This window comes from Plectropomus leopardus, chromosome 15 (assembly GCF_008729295.1).
Source record: "Plectropomus leopardus isolate mb chromosome 15, YSFRI_Pleo_2.0, whole genome shotgun sequence".
Lineage (NCBI taxonomy): Eukaryota > Metazoa > Chordata > Actinopteri > Perciformes > Serranidae > Plectropomus > Plectropomus leopardus.
The window spans coordinates 14622149-14635255 of NC_056477.1; the positions used below are offsets into that span (position 1 = coordinate 14622149).

Genomic DNA, 13107 nt, shown 5'->3' on the forward strand with positions numbered 1-13107 from the left:
AGGGGCCTTATCAGATGTCCAGCAGAGTATGTTCTGTGCTTTTGTTCTATTACAAACAAAATTTTCTTTGCATTTTCGCAGTTGTCTTCCCATGTTTCAGTGATTTTTACCTCCAGCTCTCTTTCATAGACCTTTTCCAACTGTTCTGTCTTTCATTTCTTTACTCTTTTATTGTAAACATATATACATTATGTTTTTTATTGCTCTGTAAAGCACTTTGAATTGCCCTGTTGTATGAAATGTGCTATACAAATAAAGCTTCCTTGCCTTACCTTTAAGTAGGCTACATTTTCGAGAATATACATACTGTAACATTTTTAGATTATTATTATTTATCTACTTATTTATTTTATGAAGGATCTGAATATTCTGGATGTATTAAATTATTTTACCACAGGCTGCTTGCCATAACTCCGCCCACTCCAACTGTAGTTTTCAACTCGTGAAATACGAGCAGAGTGAGACCTCTTACATAGGTCCGATTCAACTCAGGTTGATCCTTTCTTGTAATGTAAGCACATTTTCTAACAGGTATTATCTTGCCCACCTATATAAAGTCGACGTGGAGAAAACGTCAGTGAAAATTAACTTTTATTTCCTCCAGCTGGGTGTAAAGTGTTAGTCTGTCCGGTGTTAAACCGTTGGGGGTGTTTTCTGCTCCAAACGGGGCGGAGCTTGAATTCCTAACTGGAATGAGTTTCCTCCCGATACGTCACTCTGGGATAGGCTGCGAGCTATCGAGCAACGCTGTCAGTCAACGGGGTTTCGGGCTCATTACCTAGGAGTCCTCGGGTAAGCAAAACCTAGAAAATACCAAATAATCCTTATATATACCTAAAATATGTTTAATCTATAGTTTACCTACAAAACAAGAGGCTTTTTAACAGTGCCTCGCGCTCACAACGAGCCGTTTTAAAAGTTCTAAACGATGCTCACAGAACTACAACGGAAACTTTTGTCGTGGAGGCCTTGTTATTTGTTGCAACAGGTCCTCGACATAGGATAAACATTAGTGTATTTTATGTTTTTTTAATATGTTTGTGTGGTTTGTAAAATAACGAAGTGCTGTATTTTTAATGCAGGACGGGACCCACAAGCAGGAGAAAGTAGCCTTGCCCATCGCGGGTTTAGGCTCTGGGATTAAAGTGATCGCCAGTCCCGCAGCTTTCGTCGAAACTGCCAGTGAGGATTCGTGCTGTGTTGGTTAGCTAAATGCGGTACGAAGCTAAAATGATGCCGGTGAGTTTCTGTTTTATTTACTTGGCTATAAGTTTCGGCGTTGTCCTGTAGCTTAATAATTACGCTTTCGACATTATATAAGCGCTTTGAGATGATATTGTCACCACTGTGATATTACCTGGGCATTTAAATTGACGTGGCAAGTTGATGCGGGTGCTACTTTGTGTCAGTATTATGGCAGCACGGGTCTCTGTTGTGAAGTTTATTCGCAGTGACAGCTGTTTGTGTGTGATCGGAGCATGTGGTTTGAGGTTATGTCAGTTATTTGCTTTGTGGGATATTAGTCCACGCACACGACTACGTCTGTTTTACATGTAAACCAGTCTCCTGCGTCAAAACGCCGTGTTGTATCTGTATCCAGTCACGGGATAGGTCACCTGAAAACATTCACTTAACTGTGGATGCTTTCATTGTATGCTTTGTTGGTATATACACATCCATCCTGCTGAGGACACACAACAAGCAGAAGGCACCTGCCAAGTCTGGATGGCACTACGCTAACCTCAGCTCTGGACTCCTGCCATGTCATCACCATCATCAGAGGTCCATTGCTTTTGCTGCAGTGAAAGCCTCTGTCTCTCAGCACTTCTTTGATGTGTGGAGAGAGTGCAGCAGACACTGGTGCATGTGCTCACTGTGGAGGAATAACCCTCCCAACAAATAGAAATAGTAACAAGTTTATGACTAGCAAGCTTGTTGGTAAAGGTGCAAAGTTCAGAAAATTGTTGCTGGATTGGAAACTAGTAAGCGTTAAACCTAGCTAAAATTCTTATGACTAGAATTTACTCACTTGCAGCCAACAAATATTTTCATTATTGATTAATTATTGATTCAATGAAATGCCATAAAGAAGTAAACGTGTCTTTCACAATTTCCCAGAGCTCAAGGTGACATGTATATTGTTCATTTTATTGTACCAACATAAAGATATCCACTTTACAAGTGGGCTGGATGATATATCATGATATTGACTATTTGTGCTTTTACAAAATACAGATATTTATGAGATTTTTTTATTAATAATAATAAGCCACAAAACAATATTATTGCGTTTTTAAACGTGTTGCAGTATTTTGAGTATTGCAATATTGTGATACTTTGCGATGTGTAACTTTTTAAACAGCAACTTATATCACTAAAAGGAAAACTTTGTTTAACATTTGTATTATCTAATATGATAATATTTTTAACGTCTGCTTGTCTTGCGTCAGTCATTCTTATTGAGGCAAAATTTATCTAGTGGACTCAAAAAGCAATTGATCATGGTATTCTAGACAAAAAACGTTACTTTGCATCTGTGTATCGATAATATATTGCCATACAAAAATATTGTGATACTATGTTGTATCAACCCCACCCTCCCACCCCCACTAAATGGGTAAAGGGAAATAATAGAACAGCTAGAACAGTCTGGTAGATTCAGAAAATTACATTACTTTACTGTAGCCCATAAGACCAGCAAAATAGAAAAATTATAGTATTATGATTTCCAAAATATCTCATCTCATACCACGATACTGATAAAAATATTGATATATTGCCCAGCCTTATTTTCTAGTTAGGCTATATAAAACAGGAACCAGAGTATGTTTGACATGTCATCTTGGTAACTGACTTTAATGTTTGATCTGTTGTCGAAATAGTTGCTGGTTCATTTTCTGCTGATCGGCTTATTAAAGTAATCATTTCAAAACTAATCTGGCTCAGCCCTAGTTTCCGGGATGTTTAGCTCATAGAGGACAGACCAGTCATTACCTGAATGTTAACACCATAGTATTTGTGTTTTTGTTTTTTCGCCTCAGCTTCTCTGGTAAATTCCGGACATTTTTGCTTTTGTGAACAAATATGTTAAATTACACGCTTTACAACATACACGTACAGTTAATTTACAATGATCTTAATAAAAACACTTTTATCCTCTGTGGTATGCTCAGGTTCTCCTAATGATACCCGTCTCTGCTCAGACCTGTGCTTCCAGTAAAACAGCTTGATCAGTGAATTAATCATCTTAGCTGTGGAGACAGTCGTATCTGGATGCCTCCTGTCTGGTGCATGACCTCAGTCTGCTACCGGCACATGGTCATTTGTTATCACTAAGTGCTGTTGTTGTGGACACCAGTATGAATTGTCCCTCAAGTGTGTTTTCATTCAAGATCTGTTTCTCTATAGGCTGCATGAGATCGCTGTTATTGCCCTCTTTACCCCGATTCCGTCACCCGAGAATATATTGGTGTGTGTCTTTTAGTGTGTTTGAATGAGATACAGCTTCTGGCGTTCGCCTGATAAACACAAAATGGCCTCTATGTAGCCATGTCTGATGGGAGGTATTGTCTTAGAAATTACACCCGTAGCCCATGACCCTGCTTGTACAGGCCAGGGGCTCAGGGGTAGTGTGAATGTAGTGTCGTAATTGCTGGCCGGGTTGGTAAATAAGGGGTCACTGTTTCCTGAACACAATGAGCTGCAGGGACTCTTTAACAGCATGTTGTGGAAAGCACATTGTGTGTGCCTGTTGTGTGGCAGCACCCTGATAAGGGACGCTCCCCCTTCATTGAACCATAGGGAGGTATAACTCATTTACTCCTGATATATGGTTATCTCTACCTGAACCAGGCTTTGTTCTGCAGACACTTATTAATGACACATTTAGGCTTGAATTCCCTGCTGGTTTATTAGCCAATATTTCATTGTTATGTACTTTTGTCAAGATTAATTATATTCATTAGCCTACGCTGGCAACAAAAAAAGATCAGAAACCAAAAAAATAATTGTTAACATCAGTCATCATCAGTGGGGAAAAGTTTCTACATGATTTTTCAAATTTTGCAGGGCACATACCACTTCCTCATTCCTCCCCCATGACATGAGTTGCATGCTGTGTAGATTTCCAGTCAGATAAACCTTTTCTGTGCCTGCCTTGCAATATTTGGTTTTGCATTCTTTGACCACACAGATTTGTCCCGTGTCTCACTTACGCTGCAACAAATCTCACTGTTGCTAGACTCGATGGTGTTGGTGGTGGTGTTGTGATGGTGGGAAAATGAGGTGATGCTCTGGGAAGCCTGATTTTGCTGTGTGTGTCAACAGAAACCCGAGAAGGCTTTCTGTGCAGCCACTATAGGCTTTGTGTTTAGTCTGTGAGAGAGTATGTGGTGGTTGCGTAAGCAGCCTCATCAATGGTAGTGAAGGACTTTCAAGGGCAATGTTTTGACTTAAATTTGAAGAAGAGTAGTCCTTTGTATGATGTATTATCTGAAAGAGTGGTGTAAAAAAAACAGCAGCGCACCAAGCTGGTTATGTGTGTTTTGTCACTGTGAGTATATAGTTATTGTACTGTGAGTACTATAACATTTTGTACACAAGCCAGATTTTAATCATTGCAGGGTAGAAAAAAGAATATCTGCTTAGACAACTGATGATCTTTTAATTATTTATCTTGAATGCAAACTGTGCAGTGTACTAACGCCACAATACCAGCATCACATCAGCCTGGTTTCTGAGAGGAGGCACACCAGAGTCACCTGAGCAGGTATCGACTTACTTACCACGGAATATTGAGTTACTCCCATCTGTGAGGAATCCAGGCGAAAAGCAGAATTACACATTCAAGTGGTACAATTTCAGAAAAAAACCTTTTAAAGCAGCACGAGCATGGTAACAGCATTGTCTGAGGTGGAAACACTACTCTAACCATGGGGAACAGGCAGGCCATGGTTCAGAGGTGTACTCCGGGTGGTCTGGAAATCAGTTTTCTAGGAAACTTGTGGCCCTTTTTTGACTAAGTAGTCCCAGGAATTAAGTTAAAGCAGGAACTAAAGCTCTATTTGTCCAACACTAGTGTCACCTGCAGACCTCATGTGATTTAGAAATGACCACCCCATGTCTGTGTTTCACACAGTACATTTTAGCTCAACAAGGTCCATATTTTACATGGATTTACAAACATTATCTCCTGTATGAGATGCACACGGTGCATTTAAATGGACATTAATAAGCAATTTGTGATCGGGTTTCTGAAGTATCCCGTCAATGTGTTTGAGCACGTAAACATCATATTCCGTTAATGAGAAACCCGAATATGCTACCTGGAGTACTCTGAAAGAAACTGAGATGTATAGAGGGAATATGATTGACCCGATTTCTCTGTTTTCATGTAAACACCATATCCCAATTATGATCATAACCAGTATAAGCCTCATCAACAGGTTATTGATGTACATGTAACCGCACTTATTTACACACAGAAACATTACACATCATTGCTAGCGTTGTCATACAGTGTTAACATCCTTATTGTCTTTTAAATGTGGGTTAAACAAACAGAACAAATTCTGCCACACACTGTCACGTTATCCCTCTCATCATCTTTCAAGATTTCACTCTTCTAATTGATTTGAGCTTGCTCTTTCTGCGAATAGGTCTCCATGCTGTTTAGGGACATGTGCTTCCTTTACCCAAAATGTTTTCAAAACTTTTATTTATTATTCCTAAAGCAGCCTTCATAATTCTTGACCGAGAAAGAGGCAGAAATGAAACACGGAGAAAACAGAAAACCTAAATGAGACCTCGAATGACATGGATGCTGATTCAAACAGAACTAATATGACACATGAACTCTGTGTTTGGCAAAATATGGCAGGTGATTTCCAGTGGAATTTTTACTTGATAAATTATATACATGATGGGTTTAAGATCACAGATTACTTCTGCAATTATTAGCCTACAAATTACCAGAGGTTATTAGGTCATAATCCTCCTGCTTGAAAAGGAATCAAAAGTTTCTTCTGTGCAATCCTGTTAGCACTTCTACCACATCTCAAGAGCCATGAAGCTAATGTTAAAATTTAGCAGAAAACAGTGGGTTTTTAGAGACTTTTTTTTTTTTGCAAGACAACAAAACAACTGTTTTATAATTTACCGCTGTGCCATTCTGATGTTTCAATGAATTTTCTTTTGGTTTGTTTAAATGCCAAACATTTATTGCATTTAAGCGCTTGTAGTCCTAATATTGATGTTACTGGAAACCAGCACTGGCTGCTTGGTGAGTTATGCCCCTGGTCCAGGGTTTTGTGGGGACAGAAACTTCTGCCTGGGAGCTAAATTTAGATCCTGGTTCCTCTGAACAAAACGTAGTGAATGTTCCTGGGTCCTGAAAAAGGTTCCTGGAAAAGTTCCTGTGTTGAAAAGGGGCTTTTGTACTCTGCCTCCTCCAATCACCCTCTCTCCTGCTTCACCAAAGTCTCTTTTGCATATGACAGATTAAACACAACAAACGCACCATTCAGTGTGCATTTTTGTTAAGGAAGCCAATTAGTGTGCCTGCTGCATTTTGAAATGCTGCCTCTTGGCTTTTAGTCTCTTTCATGAGATAAGTGTTGATAAAAGAGTTTTGCATACAGTAGACCTCCATATAACAGACCAGCTGACAGACTATTTATATAGCACTTTTATGCAGTTTAAATCTGTGTATATTATCTTTAATAGTGTCCAGTTTGCTGCGGCCGTGTTCTTACTCTGAATCACTTCATCCAACTGTCAAGAAAACTTGGGAAAAAACGATACGTCCTCTTCCCTCTGCGTCATTTCGACTCCCATTTCCCTTATCTCCCAGATAAGCCCAAAGTAGGAATGGTCTCATCACAGAGACCAGGAATGGAGGACTATTGCGAGAGTGCAGATCATAAAGTGATAGGCTAAGTACTGCAGTGCAGACAGAGAGAAGAGGTTGTCCTGAGCGAAGAGTCACAGCTCTCTGCAGCTTCAGTGTGTAGTAAAAGCAGCTTTTTTCTAGATGTTGCTGCTGAATGAGGCTACTGTGAGTCCAGATTCCCTCTGCTTTCTCTTGTTTGTTACCCCTGACCTTTTCTCCCTCGCCCCCTCATCCCTCTTATGCAGCATAAAGAAAGTGAGGGAGAGTGAAAGAGAGATGAAGAGGAATAATGCATAAAGCCATTAGGGAGTTTTCTGCTGCCTCGCCTTTTTGAAGGACTGCTACGCTGGAACTGTGTCAGCTCTTGAAGCTATGGCAGGGGGAACAGACACGCGGGAAGATGATGCTGCAGCAGCGTCTTACAAACTTGCCGTAATCAGATTCAGAGGTGACTCCATCAACAAGAACCAGTTGACTCATTCGCTTACCACAGCAGTACGTGTAATTGAAAGTGTGCGTAGACAGAAGGCCCAGCAGCCCTAAGGTGAGACCCCCTCAGGCATGGTCAAAGATATAGCCTTTGTTTTCCTCTGCTGCTGTCACCCTGCCTCACACTGTCCACTTTCCTTGTTGTCCTATTCCTCCCCTAGGCCTTAGATGTTATGTATACGTGGAAGTCAATCCCAGTGTGTTACATCAAGCCTGTATGACACTCAGCCTCATTTGATCTGACTACATCCATGCTCCTCGAAGGCAGGGACACTGTCAGTATTTGCTCTGCTATTTATAAAATATACATGCATATATACAGGGTTTCTGCGGTCATAAAATTCCTGGAAAAGCTATGAAATTTAAAAAATAAATAAATAAATAAAATCATGGAAAAATATTAAGGAAAAGTAATGGAAACGTTTTGAAAATTCATTGGTAAAAATGTATGGGAACCCTGTATATAAAACTACTTATTATATATTTTGCACAGTATTTATTAACACAATTAAATATTTGGCTCTTTTATCTTTGGAGCATATTGTTAACAGTATAATTTAAGTTAGTATACTACACTGTGGCCATCACGTAAGCAGCAAAGCTCTACCTACTAATGAATGAACATAACTGATAAAAAGGTATCAGCGGGAGGTTGTAGTCAAGTAAAACTGGGACCATAGTGACACATTATAATATGCATGGGTATACAGGTTCCCTGTTTGACATTGAGCAGACTTATGCAACACTACGACAAGCTGAAAATATATTTAATTCTACTTACTACAGAGAGAAGTAATGTTTTTCTTCCCCTTACACTTGAGCGTGAAGGGCAAACTTTACATGACTGATTCAAATCAACAGCAGGCTGCTGTCAGCCTTTTTTATTTTTATTTTTTTACCATAGTTGAAATAGTAGATTGAGATTAAGAATTCTGACAACTGAGTTATAACTTCATGTTATCTCTGAAGTAATACTATCACACATTTTGTGGTTCTGACATATGAGCACATGACTATTTCCACTATTTTATATCATATTAAATTGACTACATTTAGATATGTTGACTCTTAGATCATAAAGACGGTAGTAATTTTGGGATCTTACAATTCTAGGTGTAAATTTTTAGCATTCTGAACGTAATAAGTCAGAAGAGAATAAATTCTCTATAAACTTATTAAATTATCTGAAGTTTAATCAGCAATGTAAAAAAGCTTTCGTTGCAGTTTGAACTGCAGTGATTATGAAAAATAGACTCATATTTAAATGACAGAAACATTATGGATCAAAACAAACATACTAGTTTTGTAAAAAAAAATCATTTGAGCAGAAAATCAATTTCTTGCTGATGTTACGGAAAACATCAGTGAGGATATCTGACTGGATTTTTCTGTAAAGCATCAAAACTGAAATAATAAATTATCTCCAATGTTGCGGTGGGTGTTTTTAGTTGTATCGATGAATCCTCAGTGACGGGATGGGCTTTCATTCACTAGTTACCCTGATATTGCAGAGTAATTCCATTATAGTACAATCTCCTGTGGTTGGTCTATTCTTGGAAATGGGGAACTGCAGTGGCACAGAGTTTTGATCACTCCTAACTCAATATAGGTACAATTGCATTTGGACAAGGATCTTGAGAGACTAATGCAGTCGAATTGACCCTCACAAGGAGAGAGTGGATCATCAAGGTGAGACAAGGGGATTGATATGCTTTTAGGCTTGCTTAAAAAGATTATTCTTTTAACTTGTTATTAATTTTCCTTGAATTTGGCTGAATTCATTTGCTGCAGTGTACATGTTCGTTATCTGTACAATCAGTGGGAGTGCCTCACACACGCCAACACAGCATTCCTCCTGTAATTGGCTACGGTTACAGTGTTGATCTTTAAACTCAAGCCATCTCAGAGTCCTCTGTCTAAACAACTAGAGAGGCTTGAAAAGCCTGTTCCCCTCAGGACTGCAATCAATGGCATCTGCCTCATGGCCCCTCTGGCTTAAATGGGAGAAGGGCTCCAAATTACACAGTAAACAGCCAAATCAGCATCTTATGTGCTGTAGGCTTTGGAGCTGATATCTTCAGCTTACAGTGAATCACATAATAGTCCTTCACCTCCGCAGTGGGACTGCATTTTATTTAGCTTCATACAGTGTAGAATCATTTTCCTTGCAGTCACACAGCAAAACTGTTACAGTATCGCTTTGTTTTTTTCCCCTCTCTTTCTTAACCTCTCGGCTCTTTTCAACAGGGCAGGTCAAGTACGTGCTGCCAGCTGCAGCCACTCTCTCTCCAAGATGTGTTCTTATTACAGCGTCCTTTGTTTGACGGTTTGATGTTACAGCCTTTCATCTCAGAGACACACACTCTCCTATCTGTGTTAGTGTGTCTAGAACAGATGTTCTTAAGCATGTGCCATTGACTCTAAAGACTCAAAGACTTTTGTTTAACTCCAAGTCACTACAGGACTTTCATTTTTAGGATTTAAACATTATAAACCAGGTACTGAACTTTGAGATCTGTTTATGAGGATGCACACCTGCATACTCATCGGCCTTGGTTACCCAGAGGTATACTCTCTTTTAAACTTAAGGCGCAGTGGCTGTAGCCGAGCTGCAGGCTATTGAATTTAAGCTTACTATTGTAATACTGAGCCAGTGGTTGGTTGAAAGGCTATATTTTTATATAGCGGATTAACTTAATCCCCGAGATATAGCCCCAATGACCTAGCCTTATAGCTGCTCTGCTTTTAGGAATATCTACAGTGCAGGCTGCAGTGTTAATGGCCACATTTCTCTGCAATGGTTATAATTGTCAGTTTGCAATTCTGAGCTGTCACACCAGTCCCAAACCCTGGGAGACAGCTTTGACTTAGCTGATGTGATGGAATTAGAAATCTATCGCTATAATAGTGAACCGCAGCAGCCGAGGCAGCTCGTCCCCCTTCTCCTTCCCCAGGGCGATCTCTTTGCCCTGTCTCAGGTAGGCAGGAAGTGCAATTCAGCAGTTGCTTCTGTCATCCACTCTGATGGGCAGAGGCCACGAGTAGCATATTTTTGTCAAACGTTGTCATGTGCAATCGAAATGAGTACTGCTCGGCTCCCTGGTTGTGTGAAGCGACCTAAGATGATGCTTTCCGGTAAACTGCTGTACTACTGTTTTTGTGTTTTGGAATATCAGTTTGTTATTGAGCTGTTTAATTTTACTCACTGTTGTATTGATGAATATTTAATGAAGTTGTTTGGCTGGGTCAAAATGGGGAGTCAGGGAGCTCTTCTGACCTATCTGCCTCGGTAGGCCACTTAAGGTGTCTTTTTCCACTTAATCAAGCTAGCAGAGGCACTGCAGTACAGCTGAGCAATATGGAGTAAACACAATATTCTGATATCATATTAATATATTGTATAGTCAGTGGTATAATGTAAGGAAATAATAACATTTTTTTTTTTTGGGAGTATCTGTCCTTAACTTGAGTTGGACAGAAGAATAAAGGAAAAACTGGATTTTGCTCTTGAAATCCTTTATGTGGTGAAAAAGACATTTTTTTTAAGTGTAATGTATGCTCCTTGCTAAAGTTGTATGCTGATTTAGAATTCTAACTGTATACTTTGTATTAACAATGTTAACTTGTACTTTTACTTTCACTACTTAAGTATATTTAATATCATAAAATTACTTTTTAACTTAAGTACAATAAATATCAGATACTTTTAGACTTTTACCCACGTGATTTTCTAAAAGGTGACTTTAACATCTTTTTTAAACAATATTTTTGTTGGGGGTTTCAATTATAACAGATATTACATATAAATAAAATAGTCTTTGCAGCAAAATTTTACTTAATAAAATAAAAAGGCAAGCCCAAAACAAAAACAAAAAGTCATTAAAACAGAGTGGAAAAGCAGCTGTTACACTAATTACAATATACAGAAATCTTGAAAATTACTTAGGCTACAGCACTTTATATTCTCGTGTTCTCATTTCCAGGTTTTATTCATCTTTATCAATTTTTGTTTCAAAAGTCTGTGAAGCTCCCCCAGATATTTAAAAAAACCTGACCACTTTACTTTTGTAGTATATGTCAGTTTTTCTGCAGCAACACATGTTGATAAATTCTTAATAAGTCTTTCCACCCCATAGCTATTTCTCTCTTAGCTTGTAAGAGACACAAGTCTGCTAGTGCACAGTCAGTGACTTTAACTTCAACCAAAGTCATTTTCTCATTATCTTCTCATTCTCTGTACTTTTACCTAAGTATTGCTTTCAGGTACTTAATCCAGCACTGTGTATTTCACAGAATCTGTTATTGCATGGAAAGCTAAATGTGAAGTTGTCTTTCTTACACACACTGGTCTGCTAATAGTGGAAAAAAATGTCCTTTAGTACACGTATAGTGATAGGAGATTTAAAAATGTATTACCTAACCCTATTTTGCATCTGTTCCCAAGACATATGAACATGCAAATATGTATGAAAATTGCCATGATTAGCTTAATTAATTTTGTTTGCAGCACATGTGTGCAATATTTTTACCCATAAGCAGTGACCGCATGCAATACGTGGATGAAGGTCAGCAGCAAAGTGCTAACTCATCTGGATCAAGGATAGGACAGGGTAGTGGTGGCCCCGGATCATTAACTTTAGTGCTGAAGAGAATTGGCTTTCAGTGTAGGCATTGCCAAGACTCCAGTCCCCTCCCATCGGTGTGTCCTGTCTCCTCTCTCTCTTTCAGTCCTGCGCTCTCCCACCCTCCACCCCCTCCCCTCACTCTGTTGTCTCTTTCACTCTCCAAATATTAACAGGGTCATTTGAATGTCCTACATTGCTGGGAAGTTGTGATGATGTCAGCTGCTCTGCGCTGATCTCTGAATGGCTTTTTTTTTTTTTTGCTAATAGCTGACGTGAAATTGATGCCAGTTGAGGTTTTATTTTAATTACCGGCCCTGACAGTGTAATTTATTATGTTGACTGATTCCAGTTTAGTTCTCAGATACATACCACAAACCATAAAACTATCCTGATAAGGAGACAGGAAAGGAAAAGTCTTGGTTTTAGCTTTATTCTCCAGGGTGGTCTTCTAGAGCTGATGAGGAACACAGGGGCAATGTGTGTTTACAGCTTTTTGCACTGTAGATTACTGACAAGGATGACTCACTACTGATTCGCTCCATTGATGGGGATCTTTCATTTACATCCCTATGGAACAAACCAGTTGAGTCAGGTCCTTTGAGTCACACCGCTTCCCCCCCGTTTCCACCGTCACCTTATCACAAAGAAAAAAATCAAACTTTCTTCAGTTGTGTATGTTGCTAAGGAGATTTTCAACGGAAACATGTCACCTGCCCACTCACTCAGTAGTCTTCATTTGAAGAGGAAAAGGGGAATGAAGTCACTTATCTTAAGGCTGTTGTGCTTTTGCTCGGTGCACCCCACAGTTCAAAAGCTACTACTTTTGTTTCCGCACCATGGCTGCAGCTGCTCTGCATGCTCGCCCCCCAAGCCCTTTGTGCTTATGACCCTGCTGACCTGATGTTCCCACCACGGCCCCTGTAGGCACGGCCGTTCACGGCAGCGTGCTGAGAATAGAAAAACCTGACAGTCCATCCTGGAGGTTTAGGGCACAAACAATACTAATTTAACAATTACACACTTTCTAGGTTATTCCAGTTCTCAGACTGCAGCGTTATTGAAGTCACTGAGAAGATATTAAATTGTGTCAAAACCCGGGGCTGA

The 13107-nt window shown here is 39.4% G+C and overlaps 1 protein-coding gene across 3 annotated transcripts in view; it reads left to right on the forward strand.

Moving 5' to 3' along the window:
- Positions 1–713: 713 nt before the first annotated feature.
- tp53bp2a (tumor protein p53 binding protein, 2a) overlaps positions 714–13107 on the forward strand; it is a 33927-nt gene continuing 21533 nt past the window's right edge. For all 3 annotated transcript variants that reach the window (XM_042501814.1, XM_042501815.1, XM_042501816.1), the window contains exons 1-2: positions 714–792; positions 1083–1239. In XM_042501814.1, coding sequence (XP_042357748.1) covers positions 1213–1239 — 27 coding nt within the window. In that variant the 5' untranslated portion in view covers positions 714–792; positions 1083–1212. The remainder of the gene's footprint in view (positions 793–1082; positions 1240–13107) is intronic.